Source organism: Neophocaena asiaeorientalis, unplaced genomic scaffold (genome assembly GCF_003031525.2).
Source record: "Neophocaena asiaeorientalis asiaeorientalis breed wild unplaced genomic scaffold, Neophocaena_asiaeorientalis_V1.1 scaffold420, whole genome shotgun sequence".
NCBI lineage: Eukaryota > Metazoa > Chordata > Mammalia > Artiodactyla > Phocoenidae > Neophocaena > Neophocaena asiaeorientalis.
The window spans coordinates 736,804-760,881 of record NW_020172770.1 but is presented as its reverse complement, the minus strand read 5'-3'; the positions used below and the strand labels follow the sequence as shown (position 1 = coordinate 760,881).

General features: G+C 37.0%; 1 protein-coding gene and 1 pseudogene across 2 annotated transcripts in view; both read right to left on the bottom strand.

The window, feature by feature from the left end:
- Nucleotides 1–5,657: 5,657 nt before the first annotated feature.
- LOC112396889 (uncharacterized) lies at nucleotides 5,658–6,581 on the bottom strand (annotated as a pseudogene).
- A 6,661-nt stretch (nucleotides 6,582–13,242) lies between these two features.
- VGLL3 (vestigial like family member 3) overlaps nucleotides 13,243–24,078 on the bottom strand; it is a 41,620-nt gene continuing 30,784 nt past the window's right edge. The window contains exon 4 of one of the 2 annotated variants that reach the window (XM_024740853.1): nucleotides 13,243–14,062. In XM_024740853.1, the coding sequence (XP_024596621.1) occupies nucleotides 14,019–14,062 (44 nt within the window). In that variant the 3' untranslated portion in view covers nucleotides 13,243–14,018. The remainder of the gene's footprint in view (nucleotides 14,063–24,078) is intronic. The other variant, XM_024740852.1, reaches the window with a different exon arrangement.

The following is a 24,078-nucleotide window of genomic DNA, read 5'->3' as shown; positions in this document are numbered from 1 at the left end:
TATTTCTCAATACTCCTCATGTGATCCTAATGGACGGGAACCACTTAGCTAAGCATTCCTTTTAAAGCTTTAAAGTGTGTGCAAAATCCCTTAAGGATAGGGGGCCCCAATCTAAGACGTTATGTTCCTGCAAGTTTGCACTGGGGCCCATGAAATGACATCTTTAACAAGTATTTTGTTGCTGATGCTGCCCAGCAGACTCATTTTCAGCAGCACTGAGTTTGAGGTGTCACACAGCCCACCTGAGTCCTCTGCATGCTGTGAAGCTTTGGGAAGGGAACATCCCGAACTTCGGGCTCCCATGAGCCAATTCCTAGCGTCCGAGCTCATCCTGGAATTGGCGTGGCTGTGTTGTCACCTAGAGCACAGGCAGTGGCCATGGAGAGAATCACATGGTGCTTCAGAGTTGTGTAAAAGGTTCCCCTCAGAATTCTACCCAATGCCTCGAGTCCTTTAGCCCCCTGTCTCCTCAGGGCCCATTTGATTCACAGGGCAATCCATGGTGTGAGCACCTGTCCACAGGTGAGCAGGGCCTCCATCCCCAGGAGACCTGAGGCATGAAAGTGTTTACATCACAGCTTTGCCTGAAAATAAACCAAAGACAGCAATAGAGGATAGATTAGCATTTTATGTTTGGAATGGAGAGAAATGCTTCCAAATGATGCCATGAGTGCACATTTAATGATGCACAAAGGAAGCTATGATACATGCTAAGTAACAAAGGAAATTATAACTGGAAAAAAATGCAAAGCCACACACCAATATCCTGTAAGTAGGACTTCTCTTTACCACGGGGACACGTTGAAGTGGCATGTACACAGTCAGATTTGCCCTGAAGCGAACTAGGCTAAAGCTTCAAGGCCCCTTCCCAAGCCCTGGGATGCATCCCAGCATTCATGTTGACATATGTTTTTGCAAATATTTCAAAAATAAGCTATTTTAACCACAATCATTTCAGAGCACTCTCTTTTTTACTCAGATGGTCCTTATTACACTTTCCCTGCATGGGGTAGTGTGGATTAAGCTAAGGGAAAGTTTAGTTGGTAGACGTACACAGTTTGGATTTGGATTGAGTGGGATATATTTATAGCATTCTCAAACATTTCCAGGGGTAGATAAGTAATCATATCCTAGTGTAATGGCTTCTAGGAATACTTCAGCCCCTCACTGTGCTGTTTCAAAAGGGTCTGAGAGCATGTTACTTTATGAACAGGTCCTATGAAGGTTCCACTACCAAGTATAAGAAGAAGGTACTGGAAAAGGAACATGTTTGAAATCTGGTAATAAAAGCAAGTTGTTTGAAGAGTACTATGTTATACCATACTTGTGTCTTAAGCAGGTAGTTAATACAAATTTACATGATTTTTCTAAGTTTTGTGTTTATAGTATTCATCAGTCTCTCAAAATCTGTTAGCTGTGATTTCTAATTCTAAATAAATATTCACTTTCATACATAATTTAGCATTTGTTTTGTTTCTTTTTCTTTAAAAGTCCCTTATCCTCCAAACTTTTATGTCTCAGGTCCCACAGATCATAGATCAGCCCTTGGGTGAATAACTTCCCGGAGAGAATCCTTTTCGGCTTCAGGACAGCCTGATCCTGGCTCATTCCAGGAGCCAGAACTGAGCCAGGCAGGGATAGGAAAGACCTATTATGAGCTACCAAAGAAGTCAAAACCTCTTTGAGAAGTGCAATAAAAAGATAACATCAGAAAGGGTTGAATTCTGTTGACAAGTCTAAGAGGCTCATCATGGGGCCAGGAAATAGACGAGTTCAGAAGTTTCACAGGCCCAGACCGTACCACAGAGAGCAAGGAGCAGTGGTTGCATCAAAGAACATTTCCATGAAAAACCTGGCATTCCTAAGACTTGTTTTCATGAATGTGCACTGCCAAATAGGAGGGTAGTTTGGCCTATTTCAAATAGTACAGACACTATGTCCACTGACAACTGTCAAGGGAAAAAGATTTAACACACACATGACTTCAAGACCACAGCCCCTATGCGTTGAAATCACCACTTTGTTTTCCTTGTATTAGTATTTTAACATATATGGTTGACCCTCCATTTAGCATAAATAGAGAAGAAGAAAAGATGTTATGTTGTACACATAAACACACCCAAATTCTAGGGTTCTGGGAGAGGGAGATTTCTCCTGCTCTGTTTTTTGTTTTTGTTTTTAATAGATCTTTATTGGAGCATAATTGCTTCACAATACTGTGTTAGTTTCTGTTGTACAACAAAGTGAATCAGCCATATGCATACGTATGTCCCCATATCCCCTCCCTCTTGGGCCTCCCTCCCACCCTCCTATCCCACTGCTCTAGGTCATCGCAAAGCACCAAGCTGATCTCCCTGTGCTGTGCTTCCGGGATCTTAAAAAAAAAAAAAGAAAGAAAAATGGTACTGATGAACCTAGTGGCAGGGCAGGAATAAAGACATAGACATTGAGAATGAACTTGAGGACACGGTGCGGGGGAGGAAGAAGCTGTGGTGAAGTGAGAGTACTATCGACACTTCCTGCTGTGTTTTTATGGGATCTGGAGGAAGAAGAAAATGGGAATTATTTCCCTCTTGCACAAGTTTACTTTAATCTGATTTCTGATGCAGAAATTCGACTAGACTCTTTGATTACTCATCATGGTATATCAGTCATGAAATTAGCTGCCCAGTAATTTAGTTCAGGGACCACAGCTAGTCTGTGGTATAAGCAGTTTAGAAGCCAGGCATCCCATCACCCAGAGTAGGGCATTTATACTCTTTCTTACTTATATTTTATACGTGAATGTGAGCAAACCGTAGGCACTCAATATTAATGTTTTAGTAGATTGAGAAGCCAGCTGGTGCAGTGGAAAAGAAGTGAGCTTTGAAGTTACACAGACTGAGCATTCAATCCTAATTCTGCTTTGGACAAGTGATCTAAAATCTCTACAACTCAGCTTTCTCATCTGTAATGTGGGAATTAAAAAACCCACCTTGGGGCTTCCCTGGTGGCGCAGTGGTTGAGAGTCCGCCTGCCGATGCAGGGCACACGTGTTCGTGCCCCAGTCCAGCAAGATCCCACATGCGGCGGAGCGGCTGGGCCCGTGAGCCATGGCCGCTGAGCCTGCGCTTCCGGAGCCTGTGCTTCGCAACGGGAGAGGCCACAACAGTGAAAGGCCCGCGTACCGCAAGAAAACAAAACAGAACAAAACAACCCACCTTGGAAAGTTGTGTGAGGATTCAATGGAGTGACTGTTGTGTCCTTACAAGTGCCTAGTGAACTGGGGCCATTAGTAATTGATACAGGAAATCATACTCTTCCCAGGAAAGTCTAGTGTTTAACAGGCATATATACATTATCTCGTTTAGTCCACATATCTACTTTACAATGCAGGGATTACCATACCTTTTTTTACTGATGAGGAAGAATACTTTTTCCCACATCAAACAACTGACAATTAGAGAGTAAAAAGATCAAAACCAAATCTTGCAATTTCTTAGCTTTCTGACAGAGAACCTGCAAGTTAAGATATTGCGTGTTTTTAAATGATTTATTCCATTACCATTAGTCCTGTCCCAACACACACTCGGTGTGAGAAATGAGAATACTTCATAAACATTAACCTAATTATAAAATAATCAGGTTTAAAATGTAACACTGATTCTTTCAGCAGAGAAAATGAGAGCTCATCCCTAAAGAGCTAGTGAGCTGACATTTTCAGATGAAAACTATGATAAGATGTCAACAGAAAGAAGCTATGATTCTTCCAACCCATTATCCACTATTTTAATGAGATTTGAGATTGGCCTGAGTAGAAAAATAACCAGGATCCTTCAGACCAGAGGAATATGTTGAATGAATTGATTCTGTATCCCCAAGTTACAAATAATGCTCTACAGTTGCAAAATCTGTCTGAACTCTATTTGGCTTGCGAAAGCCACCTTACTCTAGCTTGTTCTAAAGAATCTTCCCCTTTCTGGCTAGTTTTAGTTCCTCCTACTGTCTCTTTTATTCTAGTTGGCTAAGAGATTATTAAAATATGTTCAGGGCAAATACATTCAGATGTGACGATAGCAAAAACTTTTGGGAACAGTGTGGTGTTCTAAGATTCTATTTGGGGGCTTGAATCCTGGCTTTTACTTGTGGCCAAGTGCCCTTGGGCAAGAGCTTCCCTGATCATTTACTCAAATTACTGAAAAATAAGATTAATAAAAAAATCATAGTATTTACCTAGTGTTAAACTATTTACATATTTTACTAGTCTTCATAACTCTATGAAGTAGTTATTTTAAATATCTTCATCTTATGGATGAACACAATGAAATTTAAAAAGGTTAAGGAAATTGTCCAAGGACATACAACTTCTAAGTAACATCACTAAAACTCAAATCCCCATTTTTAAAATATTGCTAACAGCCTCCCAAATAATGCTATCCACATGTTATTTGTGAAAATTCCTTGAGATAAATTCATTTATTGTTCATGGTATATAGAGGACTTTTAGTACATATCCCTTCCTGTCTCTTTGTATCTACTTTTTGTTTTCTCAAAGCAGTTTGCATCTTTTTATTTCACTTGATCTTCATCTGACCAATAGAGAAACTTTGGAAATTTGGGACTAAATGATATCAACAAATTTCCCGTGGAACTGGTCCTAGGACCCAGGGTTTCTCCTTTTACGTTTGCCATCTTTTCTCCTCTCGAAACCTGTCAAAATCCTGTAAGAAGTAACTTTTATTTTTAACTTCTCTTGAGTCCTCTCTTCCTTTTTAGGCTTTGGGTAGAAAGGCATACGCTTATTTTCATAAATGGATGAATGCCTTGATAAGAACCTGATAATACACACTTAAAGTGATTACTCTGATCTTTGGAATCTTCACGGCAGGATGGCCACTCTCAAGAGGACTTTCCCTCCCCTCGCAATGACAAGCCTTAATGGAATCTGGCCTGAGGAGTGTCTGGGCTGTGTGCAGGGCTGGTGTCAAAGCAAGTGCAAGCTGTTCCCCGAAGCTCAGCCTTTACAACATAGTACAACTCAAACATTCCTTCAAGGCACCGCCCACCTTTTCCAGTGGGAATATACTGAAATGATTCTCTTGGAAGCAGTGTGGAGGAATGGGGGAAGGGTGTTAAGTAGGTGTTTTCAGAGGAGATAGTGGATGGGTGAGTGGGTGGAGACAAAAGGGGAAAATGACAAGTAAAGATGGAAAAAATAACCACTACTGCCACCAAAATATTCTGCTCAAGGAATGAGGGAGTACACCTTACAGCTGTTAGCACTGGTCAGCATATTTTGCATATTTACATACACCAGGTATTTCCAAACAGCCCTGTGTTTGTTTTAAAATCCCACACAGAGATGTCTGGTAAAGCTGTCACTGTGAAAGAGTTATTTTCTTGGTGATGTTTGCAAAACTGCTTTCAAAATTCTGTATATACAACATAAGAGACAGAAGAGTCACTGTCATTACCCACGTTATAGAGAAATCTGGACTAGTCCATTTACCCATGAGACAACATTCAGAGTGAAACACCCACATTCTAAGGCAAAAAAAAAAACACCTGGTTGGTTGAAGCCAATTTTTTTATTATTACTTTTGGTTCAATACAAAACGAAAGACAAAACATCACCCAGTGATCCTGGTTAGTCCTGAACCCACCAAAGTGTGATTTTCTTAGTCACTGCTGACTCTCATCTTTGATTTAGGAGTTGATTTTTTTTTTTTATGAAAAATGCTAACACTGGATGGATTTCTCATATAGCCATTTTCTTTTGGAAACATAAAGCTCCACAAAACCACACATAGCCCATTTGAAAAAGATTAGGGAACTTCCAGCAGAAGGAATGGGGTAGTTGAAAGCTATATTTTCCTTTTAGCAAGATCCACAAGAAAAGGATAGAGTGTTGTGCTTAAAGGGGAACAGATTTTGTATTTTTTGGCAAGATATTAAATCCTCTGTTGCTATATTTGGCTTCCTGCAAATAGCCTTTAGTACAAGTGCAAAGCAAAGATCAATGCTGGTGTTCTTCATTCAGCCACAGCCAAACTTGGTATGGAAAATAAAACAGTTGGGCTTAAGTGTTGTTTCTAAGAGATTCTAGTTCATTTATTGATCAACAGCATTCTAGAGTCTAGGTACCTACTTTACACATTAAATGTATCAAAACATGTTTGCTTTCCATAATAGTTTTTCCCCTGCTTAACTGATAACAGATGTAAGGATTCAATCTGGACAGAAATGTAAAAGCTTTACCAATGTAGTCATATATGGATATTTAGTCAAATGTGTATAAGCAGGTCAAATGAGATGCTTGGAGACTTAGGACATCACACGATGGGCATATATTCCCAAAAAAGGAAGCAAAACAATTAAATGGTAGTTGATTGTCCCCAGAGAAAACACACTTCAGCTAGGAAGAATCTGTACCAGATGTCCTGCTCACCACCCCCCTGAGTGCCTGTCTGACATAAAGACAACATAACCCTTTGGATTCGAAGACACTGTAATAACCACATAAATGTTTGAAATAGCAACAAGAATTTCCTTTTTATGCAATTATTTAAGTGAATGTAGATGAATCCTACACAGATGACCATTGCAAACATGGAACACGCCTTGTGAGTTCCAGTGATATATTAAACCCTCTTAGATTAAAAGGCTGATAAAAATTAACTGAAATCTGATAGTAATTGTGGTAGGTTAAATAATGCCCACTCAAAATGTTCACTTCCTAACCCCCAGAACCTGTGAATATGTTACCTTACATTTAAGGACTTTTTTAAAATTAAGAACCTTGAGATGGAGAGATTATCCAATGTAATTACAAAGGTCCTTAAAACTTGTAAAAGAGAGGCAAAAGAGAGGGTCAGAGTGATCCCATGTGAGAAGGACTTGACCAGCTGTTGTTGGCTTTGAAGATGGAGGAAGGAGGCCATTAGCCAAGGACTTTAGAAGCTGGAAACACCAAAGGAACAGATTCTCCCTTATATCCAGAAAGAATGCAGCTGACAGTTTGATTATAGCCCACCAAGACTGGTGCTGGATATTTGATTTATAGAGCCATAAGATCGTAAATTTTATGTTGTTTTTAGCCATTAAGATTGTGGTAACTTTTTACAGCAACATAGAAAACTCATTACACTTGTCTGGTCTAAATATGGCAGACAGTTGAGAAGGCTGTGCCACATTATTTCACCTGTGATGATGAAGGTCTACTAATCTAAATGCTGATTTCCAGGCTTTGCATTTTCACATTACAAATTTATTTAATAAGAAAATAGAAGGCCCCTGTAGAGAAACTCCAGCTTCCTTTAAAAATAAGGTCTTGGACTTCTCCTTTCCAGATACACTTCTTCAATCTCAATGAATTGTCAGGAAAGTTTTGTTTCTTCTTCCACACTACTTACAGAAGCTCCATATCAACAAATGTAAAAGCAAAACAACAAAGTACACCTCTCCCAAAGAGTTAATTGATAACTTCAGAAGCATTGTGTTACAAAAATTCACAAGCCTCCTGCTATTATGTAATTGATATAGCCCATTTCACTTGCTCTTCTATTATAAACACTTGTTTTGTAACCATACAATCCTCACTATAACATATAAATCCCTTGGCTGTAGAAATTAACCTCATTAAAAAAAAACTATGGTGGTTTAATTTCTAAAGATATTTGTAATTTGCTTAATTGAATAAGAAGAAAGGAGACAGCTTTAGTTAATTGTCAAGAAATGCAGACGAAACCAAATTGCTACATTAAAATATAAACATTAAGTTCACATTAAGTTATTTATTGAAAAAATTGAAGATGACATTTGTTTTTATTACAAAGTCCTCCATCATCTCATATCATCAACATATAGTTATGAGACCTGCATTTGAAGAGTGAATAGAAATACAAAAATGTCTCTTCCTCCAACGCCATGAAAAACAACAACAAAAAATATGATTTTATAATTAGCTTGTGAAGCGAAAAGTTTTATGAATTACATATATTTTGTAAATTAAGAATGACAACAGAGCTAAGATTAGTTAATTTCTCTTTCTGGACATGTAAAATGAAGATAGCATAAAATTGCCCACAAAACTAATAAATCTAGAATTGTTTTGTATTTCAGGGTTGTAAGATAACATTTATATTACAAGTTTTCAGTTCACTTAATCAAGTGACAAATATAAACTTCACCATACTATGAATTTTTTGTTTATAAAAGCTTTCACCTTATCTAGACTTATGTGATGAAAGCAAATTGAATCTATGTTTTCCCTTTCAATATATGCACTTTAAAATACAAAGAATTCACATGAAGACCCTTCCCCATATTGCATATCCAGAAAAATGTATGGAATAGTAATTTTAAATCAGATACAATATCCAAGATTGTAAATAGTCTAAGAAATTAAATCGAGTGTGTAAATAATCATTAATTTTTGCCCTAGCCACAGCCTAGAAAAAAATGTACACCTCTATCAGTATCACTTATCAGTAAGAGATATCATTAGAAAACTTCACATCTTATGCATATACCAAAATAACTAATTAAAGAATCGTGTATTCTAAAAGAGTTATTCTTAGGGCAAAATTTAGTAGTCCAGAAATTGTTAACAAGGAAGCTAATCGATGATGACGCGGCATTTTCTAGGTGTCATTGTTTATTTACACAAAAGAATTGGTAAATTACACTTAACTCAATTATCATTTCTTGAAATTTTAAAAGAATATTTAGATAATTGTATTGGATCAAATTAATTGGTATTTTCGAGAGAACATTAGTTTGATCAATTATCTGAAACTATAAAAATATTTTTCAAACAGACAATAAAGCACAATGGACAATAAAAGGGATAAGAAAATTATGATATTTTAATTATAATGACTATTTCTATACTTTGGAAAGTGTATAGAGGGAAATTCCCAGCAAGCACTAAAAGAAAAAAACCTACTGAAAATTCTGAAAGTCTGTTCTGTGCCCAATCTCCATGACCAAGTTACCAATTAATTAACATTTTGAAGCTATTGGAACTGAGGCTCCCTTGCAGGCCTCACCCGTTCCCCACTCTCCATTTGTGTGTAGTTTACATATCCTTCTTCAACATACATTATTATTTTTTTATTTTATTGAAGTATAGTTGATTTACAATGTTGTGTTAATTTCTGTGGTACAGTGGTACAGCAAAGTGACTCAGTTATACATATATATATATTCTTTTTCATGTTCTTTTCCATTATGGTTTATCACAGGCTACTGAATATAGTTCCCTGTGCTATACAGTAGGACCTTGTTGTTTATCCACTCTATATATACTAGTTTGCATCTGCTAATCACAAACTCCCAATCCTTCCTCCTCCCACCCCACATCTCCCTCAGCAACCACAACTCTGTTCTCTATGTCTGTGAGTCTGTTTCTTCAACATATATTATTAAACTAAATTTTTACCCTGATTTTTCTAAAATGACTTAAATAATAGTTTTAATGCTTAATAATAGATTTAAAGGATTCTAGGGCTATGTTTTTAGAGAATACATTTTAATTTCTCTCTCAAACCACCTTAAATTTTTTGAAAGATATGTCTTTTATCCTGAAGGAGGGGAAAAAAAAAAAACACAACTGAGTCCTTAGGGTCCTGTAAATTAAAATTGGCAGGCTGATTTCAGTCTTGGTCTCATAGTTTCAGATTTTCTGCTGTCCTGTCTGCTGTGAAGATGCTCAATCACAGGAATTTTAATAGCCATCGATACCACTTTGTAACCACAATGGCTCAAGTGAACCCTTTCCATCTTCAATAACTGACACAGTGTCAACATCTGCTTCCAATGAAGTTGTTTCTTTTTTTCTCAAGTAGAATAAATCTGCTGACTGAGATCATAAAGGGTTGGGGTTTTTTTTTTTCCTCCTCTTTTCATGCAGAACATTTTTTTCCACCATATCTTGCAATTTTTTCTCCAAGTTAAAAAAAAGGGGGATAACTTCAAAAGAGATGTTTTTATTCTAGGTGCTAAGGAAGCCCAAAATATAATGAAAAAATTAAAACTTTGGTGATTTCATGAAACTGTCACTTTAATTTTGGGGACAATAATACACAGGGTCCTGGATGAATAAAAGTTTGGAACATGTAAGAAAACTCAAAGTTGGGTCTACATACCACTAAAAGGTTAATTTATTTTCCTTCATAAACAGCACACTAAAATAGAGATAATTTAGAAATTTATGTTTTATCTTCAACATCTAGTAGAAGGCAAAGATTCTCTTGCAACAATTTCTTACAGAAAAGCACAGTCATAACTATTTGATTGCTACAGAAGTGGGTGTGGAAAGTAAACAGAAGTGATGTTTGGGAGCTCAATTTTATGATTTACTTACTCAGCTGATAGGTATTTGTGGTATCTGTCATTTATTGAATGTCTACTATGAGCCAGATGATTGAGTGTATATATACAATTTCCAACCTGCCAGTTAGGTATTATTATCCCACTTTACTCATGAGATAAATAAATGAAACACCAAAACACACATCTAATTATGGCTAAACCAGAATTCAGAAAATGACCTGATGTCCAAGCCAATGTTGTTGGGTTTTTTGTTTTTCATTAATTCATTCTGCTTCTCTATTTATCCTCTAGTCGAACTGTAACATAAATACTAGCCTTTTCTACCTCTTAGTACCATTTGCCCCATTGACTTAATTTGGCAAACATTACATAACCAAGGGGCACTCAGTAAGGGATAGAATGCAGTTTCTAAAAATATAGTTTCTGATTGCCATTTGTATAATGAATAACGAGCTCCTCAAGGGCACAGTTTATGCCAGTGCCTAGAATTTTTTTAAAAAAAGGTTTTTACAACGTTGAAGAAATTAATTTCTCAATTATTTGCAAACCACTTGTTATCATTTGCAAAATGTAGAGCAATCCCGGCCATTTTTGCTTAAAATAGTAATGTAAATAACTCTAAGAGGAAAGAGAGAGGAAAAAAGCTAAAGGGGAAAGTTAGGAGGGGACGGTTAACCTTCTTAAGATGAAGCATTGATTTTTACCTTCAGAGGTGCTTTTCAAATAAACAGTGAAAAATCAAATAACCTGTAAAGATCTACCTAATCACTATTTTGTTGTTTCTTATTTCATGATAGTTTAGTGGTTGAAGCATAGATTAGATGTCAAATCAATGAGATGATTTTCTAGGATCTAGCTCACAGATCTTTAGAAAGCTTGAATAAAGCCTAATTTGTAAAATAACCAAAGGTGGAGCAGTTGCAAATGAAATTGTGGAGGGAGATGGTAGCCCTCAATAAAGCAGTCTGGAAGCCTCCAAAATTAACAGTATCATTTTGGTGCGAGAAAACCAACCCAGAGAGTGACAGCATTTTAAACTTAAACTCAGAATCATACTAAATTACAACTCATCCTCTTTTATGACTTCGGTGGTAATAGTAATATGATTGTAGCAATGGGATGTGAGACAATTACAGAGACAGGCACTCATCTTTTTTGACTCACATTTTGATCCACTTCTTGTATAGGCAAGGATCCAGTCCCTGCGATGTGCCAAGCGACACCTGGGCCTGTTCTCAATGGGGGATCTCACTCACAAATCTCTCCTGTGTACAGCAGAATTCAGATCCCCAACTTTTCTTGAGTCCTCTGAGCCAAGGAATGTTTTATCAGATAGTTACCAGGAGTGACACAGGGCAAAGTGTCACCCTAAATTCAGGGTGAAGCTATCTAATTGTCAGCTCTCTTGCCTTACATTCAATTCAGTGGAGAGTAAGGAAACGGGCAGAAAGTCAATACGTTTCTTCTCATAATTGGGAAAATCCAATTGAACGATCTGAATGAGTTGGAGTACAAAACTGCTCTAAGAGAAACTGCAAAGGAAGTTAACAGATTCCAAGGGAAGAGGAGGAAAATAAATATCCCCAGTGAGTCATACCATGGGAGCTACTGAACACTGGTCTCTGAGAATTCAGGAGGACACAAAGTAAAACAAATTTTATAGATTCATTCAACCTTGTGCTACACAGATTTAGGCAAATTACAAATAATTGTATCAAATCAAATTGTAGATCAAAATGTAGATAATTTAACCAAGCCACTCCCCAGAAATCTAAGTTCATATCATTAGTAAGTGGAAGATTCCTTACGTTTGGACCTCACATTAGGTTAAATGTGTATACTGGGTTAAGAGCAGTCTGGTTAAGAAGCAATATAGTGATGAAAATACAAGAGAGTGTATAGATTTATAACTGATAAGATGCACCAGGAAAGAAGATTATGGCATAAAAATGGAGTTAAGGGAAATATTTGAAAATTATCTGTGAGAACTCTGCCTAGCTAAGCAGAGACTATGTTGTTCTTGTATCTAAAATGTTCACACATATGATATACACTATTTAAGATGGAAAATGTATTTCACTAAACATTTAATTTCACATGGGTGAGGACAGAGATGGGAAAAATTGAGAAACATTTTTAACAAACTAAAACTTCTATATAATACTACCTTTTTGATATAAGCCATCTCTGGAAGCAAATGAAAGAATGGACTTTACATTGGAAGTCCTTAAAATACCAATAATGGCTACTTTTATAAACCTAATCTTTTGCTAATAGCATTTTAATGATAATCCCAACTTTTTCTTATTTGGATCCTGAGGGCCATGTCAAGTTGAATCCTGAGTCCTCAGTAATAAATTTCAGATAAGTTGTCAATTTATTAACCTAATTTCAGTAATTATAGTATAAATCCCAATTTAAATTTATCTTGCCCCCATTTTTTTCTTAAAAAGAACTAAATCAACTAAAACCAGCGTTAAACAGACAAAAAAGACGCAAAAACTGATTTAAAATATTACATATGCAATACATTATTTTTCAATTTAAAATGATGGGTAACACTCTCAGAAACAGCCATTGAATTAAAGACTTTGTGATGTGTCTAGTACCTTCCCAAATATTATCCCTTCAAACTATCTTCAGGAAAAAAAAATTCACTTAAAATATGGCAAAAAATTGCCATGAATGAATAATTATAAACAAGAAAAATAAGTCACTGGCACTCAAAGGTAGCATGATTAAATTTTTTTTTTCCAGTAGTTGGATAGAAATTCTGGTTCCATTTTTCAAAGTCAGATGGACTAGAAAGATAATTATATACTCTAGGCAAACTCTCCATCTGATTGAAAGTTTATGCCAACTTTCTTCTTAGTCAACCTCCAAGCAGTCTTTGGGAGAAATCAAAGTAATGAAATAGCCTTTCTTTAGTGTGATCATTAAAAAACTTCCTTTTCAAGCTTTACATATAACTCAGAGCTAAGTGAGCTAGCATGGAATTAAATCTTCACTGAGATTGAATGTAAAATAATACCATGTTGGCTTGGCTATGGTGCTACTTTTGTAAAAAGGAGAAACTATCAAACATCTGAGGTAAGCTAGAAAGCACAGAGCGTATCACAGACATCTTAAAGCCAAGCATTTTAAACATTTTTGCCAGTGCTTCTCTGAGAGCAAGTTCTTTAAACAGAACTTAACAATTGTTACAATATTAAAAAAAAACCCACATCCCTCAAAAATAGCCCATCAATGCTAAATCAAACTTTCTGTATTTTTACAAAAATAGATGCACATAGAGCTACAAAATTGTATTCCTGAAAGAATGATCATTTTCTTTGTGGTTCATCTTTTCCTGACAAGGTGGTTGGTTCAAAAAGAAAAAAAAAAAAAAAAAAACTCAAAAAAAGTGTTGAACTGAAACAAAAATTAAACCATGTATTGTTAAAAGCAAGACAAAAAATAAAAGAGTTGCACAGTTGGCAAAGGCTCAGATGAGGGAAAAAATAAACAAAAATGCTTTTCTTCAATGTCTATGACCCACTCTGCTTTCTCAAGAAAAGGCTCCAAACCAAAGTCAGCTGGATAACACTTCCTCTTTTCCTTCCATGTCTACTGTGTCCCACTGCAGAATGACAAACCCTGGCAGCATCTTTTCCCAGTGGGCCCATGGATTCACGCTCCAATCTAACTTGCTAATACTGTGTGTTTCAGTACCATGGTGAGTCCTTACTCTTGTCTTGATGCTGTAGACCTAGAAAAGGTGACAATGAGAAATAGAAAAGAATCAATATATGTAGCACTCAAAAATGGGCAAAATCTACATATAGAAACCAAAAAGACAATTGAGCTCACAATTTTCAAGAAGTCAACCAACACAGTAGGTGACAAAAAAACTCTAGACTAGAGCAGTGCTATCTGCATGGTACACATTCTTTACTATGGTTTTATCTTACTAGAGTAGGTGTGAATAATAAATAAAATAATATAAATCAAGATTTCTTACTTCTAATCCCAAAAGGAACTGATATGGGGGAAAATGATATAACCAGTCTTTGGGCATTTAGGCAGCGCTTCAGTTCATACTTCTCAGCAACCATCAAATGACACTTTTGGACTAAGGTAGTAACTAAATTTACTTATTTTTATTGCCTTTTCTTTCAGAAACTACTTAAGGTGGCTTATAAAAATCCATATCTCAAAGCCAGAAAATGAAATTTACAGGTAAGTTTAAAAATAGTAGTACAGGGCTTCCCTGGTGGCGCAGTGATTGAGAGACTATGAGCTACTGAACACATTTTATTTTATTTAAAAATAAAATTAAAAAAAATAGTAGTACAAAAGGAAAATATGTGAACATGTATGAATTCCAACTCAAAGCTAGAATGATTAGGACGAAGTATATCAAAGAGGAAACAGAATATATGACTGATTCGGTTCTAATGTAGTCAATTGACTAATTTCTGATGCGGGCAATTAGCACAGCATCTTCAGCTAACACTCACTTGAGTCACTTTATTTTTGTCCTGAGGCATAACTGTTTGGAAGAGTGAAGACTCCAAATAATGGTTGTTCTTAAGTTATTTAAAACCAAATACCAAAACATGAAGAGAAGGCTATTAAATAAGTGAGTAGAAATGCAGTGTGACTGCTGTTATGTGGGTGCTAGGATCCCAGGCTGTCTTCTTGATTTTTTTTTTTTTTTGCGGTACACGGGCCTCTCACTGTTGTGGCCTCTCCCGTTGAGGAGCACAGGCTCCGGACGCACAGGCTCAGTGGCCATGGCTCACGGGCCCAGCCGCTTCGCGGCATGTGGGATCTTCCCAGACCGGGGCATGAACCTGTATCCCCTGCGTCGGCAGGCGGACTCTCAACCACTGCACCACCAGGGAAGCCCTGTCTTCTTGATTTTTAATCTAAACCTGTTTTAAGTCTGGGCTGGATGTCAGAAATTGAATGGTTAAATGAGCCAGTATGGTTTTCAATGTAATTGTCACTAAAACAGCTATAGTGATTTCACTGCTTGTCCTTCAACTTGTTAAAGAATTTTATAAAACAATGTGTGTCATTATAAAAGATACAATTAGTCAGTCACTGATAGGAGACATTCAGATAATCTACAAAACAGATTACATAAAGGGAGGAAGAACAAATAAAAGGAGTCAGAGAAGCACCTCATAGAGCCACAAGGCACAATCTCTGGTTTATAGCATTTGTATCCTGGGAAAAAGCAGCACTTCTAGAATGCCAAAAGATTAGCTCCATCTTAAGCTTTTTTTCATGTATACCAGCATTATGTTTAGATACAGAGTCAATAGTTTTCCTTTCCCTTTTCAAAAGAAGAAGAGAAGGATACAGAGAAGCAGGAAAAAGAAATAAAAGGACCTGGGATGTACCAATTCACTCTAAGTTTGATTTATTCATATAATAATTTTGTGGTCAGAATAATTTGCAACCTGACAAAGTCTCCGTTGGGTGACTTTTATAATCTAAACCACCTTAACTGACAATCTGCTGACTGCCTAAATATTTTTTTCATTATTAAAACATCTCATCTTCCGTATGACTCAGTATTTTCCGCACTTGAAGACTACATCAATCTATAGAATGTCAGCACTGCAAGTCATGAATTGTGTTGGAATTATCAAGTGGTTTGAGTGTCTTCTTTTCTTCTTAAATAAAAGCAATCCTTAGTTTGCCTTGCAAAGACAGATGACTCCGTCAAAAGCACGTTAGCCTTTTTCTGTGGACAAGGATTACATTACTTAACAGAGCCCTAAATATTCTAACCAGAATAACTGGTTGGAATAACTTTCATTATAACTTCGTCTCTTCAGTTGTTCTGTTTCTAAAGCTTTGCATTACTCCAAAGCAAACCTTAAAAAAAAATCAATTCATCTACGCCCTGAAACATATTAAATAGCTAATGTTGTCCTTTTGGCTTAGCTTCTTCTTAGTGATGGGACATAAATAAAATTTTTACTTTGATTACTAGGTATCTATACCTGTAAGTTTCAAAATAGGTATAAGTAAAGCACAAGAAAATGAACAACCACAGGCAAAAGACCCTACTACTAGTAAGTTGTAACAGGAAAGCAGGACTATGATCTTTCCTGTTAAACACTTGCTGAAGGAAGATCAGAATATTTAAGAATCAGCCAGTACACTTAGTTTTCCAAGTAAGGGTGAGAGGGGACAAAGTCATTAACCCATGATCCTTATGTGGTCTATACATGTCTTTAATCCATGATCCTTACATCATCTATAGTTACTTGGGGTTTCCCCAAATTTTCTTACCAGAACACAAAATCAACTCTGCTATTATGTTGTTCCTATTCAGGCTTTTTGTTGCCTTCTCAATTCCTCAACTCAAACCCATATGAAATTAGTTTATAACACATTCTGAAATCTGCCCACTGGCTAGCTGAAATCACCCGTGTTTTTCTCTTGATGTTAGTAACTCAGTTTTAGTTTTATTGTTTCGTCCGTGAGATTTTCCGTGAAAGGAAAATAAACATCATAACAATAATGTTAGCAAACACTTTCTTAGGGCTGAATATGCCAGACCTTGTGCTGCTTTATGTGAAATATCTCATTTAATGCTTCCAACTATGCTAAATATATATATATATATATGTATATATATATATACATATATATATATATATATATATATCCATTTTACAAATGAGAAAACTGAGAGTAAGAGAGGTTATGTTAACCATTAAGTGGTAGAGCCAGGATTGAAAATAGGTGGTCTGATATAGGAGTCAATGGTCTTAACCACAATGTATATGGCTCCCCTTATGTGGACTATATTGTCTGTAGGCTGTGACACTAGCCTATACTCCTGCAACTCCCTGAGTCAAAATCCTTTCATTAAATTAATTCGAAGAAAAGTCAACACATTTTTTTTTAACACCTTTATTGGAGTATACTTGCTTTACAATGGTGTGTTAGTTTCTGCTTTATTCCTTTTTGCACGGTTTAGAAACACCCTGATTTAACAGAACTGATACCAGTGTTAACAAAATAGCTCTCCTACTGTGTTTTTTTAAACTATACATTTGAAAAGCTTTTCCCAAGACACAGCAAATGATTACAGAGTAGTTTGTTATACTTCAGATGAAGACTACTCTAATCGTGTAATGGACATGTTTTATTAACTGATGTGTTTTTTGATATGTATCTTTAATATAACCACTCCTCCCTGCCTCCCAAAGACCTCCCCAGTGTGAACACTGAAGACACAGGGTGGCCATTTGACTCATGAGGTGGTTGTCAGAAATGGGACCAAAGAACAAAGACATCACATTGTTGGCTTCAGGGTCTGAGTCTGGGATGGAGTTAGGAGAAAAGCCTGAAAGGAAATGCAAGCCCACAGACCCAGTTCCTCCCTTCAGTTCCAACAACACCACCACCTGACCACCAAAAGAAAAGGGAAAAAAAACCCAGACCCAGGAATAGAACAAAGGAACTATGAACATAAGAAAGAAATATAGAATAATTAGCAGCAGGAGAGAAGTCTTGATCACAGAAGATCATAATAGGATTTCCCTTTAAAATTTGAAGAATCTGACTATATATCAAGGTATCATAACTCATTTTCCAGCTGAGATTTTTGGGAGGCTGTTGCTTCACAGATTCATCTCTTGCAAAAGGCTCTGGAAATAAGGAAGTAGAGACGGTAACAGGGTGTGTCTAAGCATAGAAAATCTAGAAACTCCCCCCTCCCTAGTTTCCTTCAACTCCAATGTGTCTGATGAAAAGTTCTTGAAGTTCCCATGGGCCCCTGCAACAATGATACAGAAGTTAGTTCAGAGAGATTTCTGGCAGGCCTGCTACTACATTCCATAGTAGTGGGTACCCCATGGCAGAAGATGTGGGTACCCCATGGCAGAAGAAATGGCACGAGCCACCCCAGCTGAGCACCTTGGAGGGATGGTCACAAATATTAGGAAGCTGAACTCGAAGTAATTAGTCATTGTCTGGGGAGCACTGTATGGAGAATGCACAGAGAAACAGTGGGGGGAGGGGACAAGTTTGCAAACAAAGGCCAAGATAGGAATGAAATGACAAGGTCAAGAGCTGAGAGCAACCTCTTAATCAACAACGTTCACAACGTGACAAACAATGTGATGCAATGTGAAGCAATCCCTAGGGAGAGCGTGAGGGAATCATCTGAGAAGAGGTTTCAACTCTAAGTGGGACAGTGTTTTAAAAAAATGGCCAATGAACATATCAATGAGCTGGACCGTGAATACTCAGAATTGATGAAATTACTGTATAGCACAGGGAACTATATTCAGTATCCTATGATAAACCATAATGGAAAAGAATATGAGAAAGAATATATATATATGTATGTATAACTGAATCATTTTGCTGTACAGCAGAAATTAACACAACACTGTAAATCAGCTACACTTGAATAAAGTAAATTTAAAAAAAAAGAATTGATGAAGCTAAATTTTGTTTTATGGGGCAGAAATAAATAATAAGTCGGTTTACTGAAAATGTTACACTCTAGCACACCTGAGTTTTAGGGACTATGTGATTATCAGAGTCATATCCACTAGAAAAGCATATTCTACTTCTAAGGAGGCATAATCACTTGACGACATCATTGACTATTGCTCATAAGTAAGGTGAATATGCTTCCAATTAATTTTATTGCTGGAGATAAAAGGGGTAATGTGGTAACCATGCACTGGTGAACATGCTGTTGATAAAAAGAGAAGAAAAATAGGAACATAAAACCTGGATGTGCAGGTAGAATATTTTATGACTGAAAAGTAAAGAAAATACTTAAATGAACTTTTCATTTCATAGATATTAAGAGTCTAGAAAACCCTTGTGGATCAGAATGCTTGCTATTAGACTAAAAGAATCTGGTAGCTTATTTCTACATTAAAAAAAAAAAAATGAACCCCTGCTTCATACTTGCTTTAATAAAGAAAAGCTATAATTTTTTTTTTTTTTTTTTGCGGTAAACGGGCCTCTCACTGTTGTGGCCTCTCCCATTGTGCAGCACAGGCTCCGGACGCGCAGGCTCAGTGGCCATGGCTCACGGGCCTAGCTGCTCCGCGGCATGTGGGATCTTCCCAGACCGGGGCACGAACCCGTGTCCCCTGCATCGGCAGGTGGACTCTCAACCACTGCGCCACCAGGCACGCCCAAGCTATAATTTTTACAAATATAAATATATACAACACTGTATTGGATGCTATATCAAAATATCCAAGCTTCACCAACAACCTGACATCTAACACTGACATACTGTCAAATGATCACAAACTATGTGATGTGAGAGACAGTCATATTATCTTCTCCTACTTTATAAAATTATCACTGCTAATGATCATACAACTGCATTTGTTTGTCTGAGGCCCCGAGCAATCAGTTTAAATGCTAGTTAAGAATTTCTAAATAAGATCTACATGGGGGTAACACCTTAACACTAATGAAGGGAAAAAAATATAAGAGTGAGGGCTATCCAATTTGGAAACTATGATTTCATTTCAGGTGAATATCAAGATAGATCATGTTTACTCACCATGGAGACCTCCCTTTATTTGTTTTTAAAACATCTTTGTTTTTTTAAACTTTAAAACATCATAGATTTCTTGTTTAAAATCAAGTCACAGAGTATTTCGAAAGTAAAAGTTCTACATAATGTCCCCTGTCATCACACAACTTGCTGAGTATACTTCAGATGTACATGCATACACCTCTGTTTGTCCTGTGCTACAACATGCTTATTTCACCAGCAATATTGTCTTGGAAAACCATTCATGTCAGTATATGTAGACCAACCCTTTTGAAGGGCTACACAATATTCATTCTTCCCTGTACCATAAATTACCCAGTACTCTATAGATATGCATCATTTGGATACACAGACACGTGTGTGTAAAATTATATTTGTTACTTATGTGAATATTTTGGTAGATAAGAAAAATTCCTGAAAATATGTTTGTATAATTGCTGAACCCAAGCATATACCCACATTTATGCTTACATATTTCATCATGAGGGGTGTGTTTCAGAAAGTTTGTACCAATATTCATATTTTTACTATTATTATCATTATTATAGATTAAAAGTATCTAATCATTTCAATTTACATTTCTTTCAATATTAATGAAGCTGAACATTATTGAGATTATGGCATTTCTTCCTCTGTGTTTTATCTTTGGCCTATTTTCTATGCTTTTAAGAAAGTAATTTCCTCATTGATTTCTAAATGCTTTTTGTATATTAAGTATATTAGCATTTTTTCTCATGTATTACATGTATTTTTGGCCAATTTGATGAGCACTAATTACCTCCATACTTAGTACTGAAATTTTGGACAATAATTCTTTTAAATAATTCTTTTAAAGTCATCACAAACAAGATGCATTCTTGAACCAGACCAAGGATTAAATTTATTATGACACTTGAATTACAATTATTCACTTATCATGACAACTCTTCCATACTAAAACAATAATAAAAGATACCTAACTATGACCAAGTAATAATTGATTAGCAGAGGGAGGGTTTTCAGTGTATACAGACATTTTCTCGGGGTACATTTAGAATTGGCTTAAAATCCCCACACTGTCAGAAACAATGAGGTGAAGACTGTCTGAACCTGCCAAAATATCTTTAATTCAGATTCAAAAGAGGAGGAGAAATTTAAAGCTCTCTGAACCTGACGTTACCGGTAGACCATAATTTACTGCATTATTGTAAGAAGCACGGCACCCACACACCTGAGGCCAACATTGCAGGTGACTAGCAGTTCAGTGGCCAGGTGTTTCCCACTGCTGCTGGCCCAGGTGGCAAGCCCCCTTAGTCTGCCTGCCCTCTCAGACCTCTCCTCCCTCCAAAACCACAAACTCATGCACAGACTCTCCAGCCTTTGCCTTTAGCGATATCCACTACCTTAGACTTGTGCACTTTAAATGCCCAGCTGGAAGGGAAATTGGCAAGTACTTTAAGCATCAGGATATGGAATTACAAATCTGGACCAGCAATTCTAAAACCGACCATTTGGACAAATATATAATATAAATCACATTTAGGTAGTTTTTGATCACAGCAGCAATTTACCACGTTCAAAATGTCAGTGTCAGTGTGATAACCTCTTGGCTGAGAGAAGCTGGGGACCAGGAGGTGCAATATGGCATGAAGACACCTCTCACCAAGTTAGCGACCTCAATTTCAAAGCAGATAAAAAGTAGGGCTTCCCTGGTGGCGCAGTGGTTGAGAGTCCACCTGCCGATGCAGGGGACACGGGTTCATGCCCCGGTCTGGGAAGATCCCGTATGCCGCGAAGCGGCTGGGCCCGTGAGCCATGGCCACTGAGCCTGTGCGTCCGGAGCCTGTGCTCCGCAATGGGAGAGGCCACAGCAGTGAGAGGCCCGCGTACCGCAAAAAGGAAGGAAAAAGAAAAGAAAAGAAAAAAAAAAAGTAACTTTGAAGACAGAGACAAAGAATAAAGCAAAAAAGGAATGGGGAAGAATGAAATGAAATACCCTCTGTAATTTCTTCTACAGACTTTCTCCCAGAACTGGAGAGGAGTAAGACCAGAAAAACGCCTGGATCACTTATTGTAACTGAAACCACAAGTTATAATACTCTCAAGAGATTCTAACTATCCAGACATCTGCTGGATAACAAATACAGCCAAACATGCATCTTTAAAGAGGTTTCTAGGTTATGCAGTGACAGCTTTACGATCCAGAAAATAGATAATACAACCAAAGGAAGAGCTAATCTGGATCCACTGCTTACCCATAAAACCTTAATTAGGGACGCAACACCAATACAGCAAACATTCTACCTGAAACTATGAGTTAGTTAAGAACTCTAAAATTTTAAAACTTACTTCAGAACTGTAGAAATACAATGTAATTTTTATGCCTATTTAGTTTAAGTAATCAATCTTCCCATTAAATCAAAACATATTGGAAAATATTCCATAAGAATGAGATATGGTATATATAGATCAATTCTACACTGACATCAGTAATTTTTCATCTCACTTCTATGTGACATGAGCACAATCTCACTCTCTGACATTTTCCAGAAATGTCTGTCCAATCCAAGCAAACATAAATAGGGCTTCAATGATTGTGAAGATACTAGATGTCACCTGATACTGCTCAAACAAGGCAGCTATGAAAATAAGCATTATAACACATGCTTGTGGCTGACAAAAATTAAATGCCCAGTATATCAGGCTGTAACCAAACAAAAAATGGCATATTTTGCTTCTCATCAGTCTCTCGCAAGACTTTTTTTGGTCATTATTGCCAAGGAATTCAGAACATGTTGGCCACAGACAACTGTTTGTGAAACCTTGTATTGTTGATAAATAGAACAAAAAGAGAAGAGTTAGACAGCCAGAAAGAGAATAAAAAGTATCTGTAAATTCCACAGGCCGTATAGAAATTTTGTATAGAATCTTTGTAGCCTATTTGAAAGTCAATGTGAAATTGCCTGGGGACAAGTTCTAAAATGGATTTCTTCATTGGAGCTGTTTCTTTTAGATGCATGCCTGTATGTGATACAGGAAATAGGAAAGCATTACTGAAAAGACAATTTGCTGGTACAAAATACACTGACCCCTGAAACAAGCCTTTTAATGCTTTGAGTGGTTCTCCATTAGAGTCATGTTAGAATTAAGTATGAGTTTTTTGAACCTCTATAGCTCTCCTCTCAGGCAAGTATATAAGCTTCTCTTGGGAAGACACTGTGTACTTTGACAACATCCCCAATCCCCAACCCCAATCAACGACAGGTAGTTGATGACAACTCCTTCAAGAAAATAATCAAGATAATGGTGTTGGGCTTCTCTGGTGGCGCAGTGGTTGAAAGTCCGCCTGCCAATGCAGGGGACACAGGTTCGTGCCCTGGTCCGGGAAGATCCCACATGCCACGGAGCGGCTGGGCCCATGAGCCTTGGCCACTGGGCCTGCGCGTCCGGAGCCTGTGCTCCTCAACGGGAGAGGCCACAGCAGTCAGAGGCCCGTGTACCACAAAAAAAAGGAAAAAAAAGATAATGGTGTTGCCCAATTTTGCTTGCAATTTTTAAGAGAACATTTCAGAAAGCAAGAGATGCCACCCAATTTATATAGCTACTGATAGCAACTTGTTCACAAAATTAATACTAGAATGGAAAATGAATCTGTTTTTAGTTCACAACTTTAGAAGATTAGCATGTATTAATGGAGTTTTGGTGAATCTAATTATATTCATGGTCTAACTTCCTTATTCTGTACATACAATTTCCTTTCGATCTATGTGAGTGTCAAGAACAAATATCTCAACCATCCATAAGCACAACGGGATAGGATATACTTTTTTAGTAACCTCTACCACATGGTAGAGTGTTTAGATGGAGAAAACTATGTTTAAAAATGTCAAAGATGTATATTCTGTTGACCCTTCAAATCTTTATCTTCTGGATTCTTTATCCTCCCTTCCCTCATAATCTGCCCAACCAATACAAAAGCACCCAGTTTTCAAGGTATGGCCAATACCAGCAGACACCACTACTGGGAAATTTGACTCCAATAAATATCACAGCTATTCTTCAAGAACAGAAACAAATTCAATTAGAAATAGTCAAAGTGATAGAGGCATTTAAAGTTTGCATCTCAATTATGCATGATGCTTCACATCTCCACTGTGACCTTTTCTGTTTGAAATGCACCATATTTATTAAGAATAATGAGAGTTTTAGCTCTGCACCATGTGTCACCATCTAGAAAACAC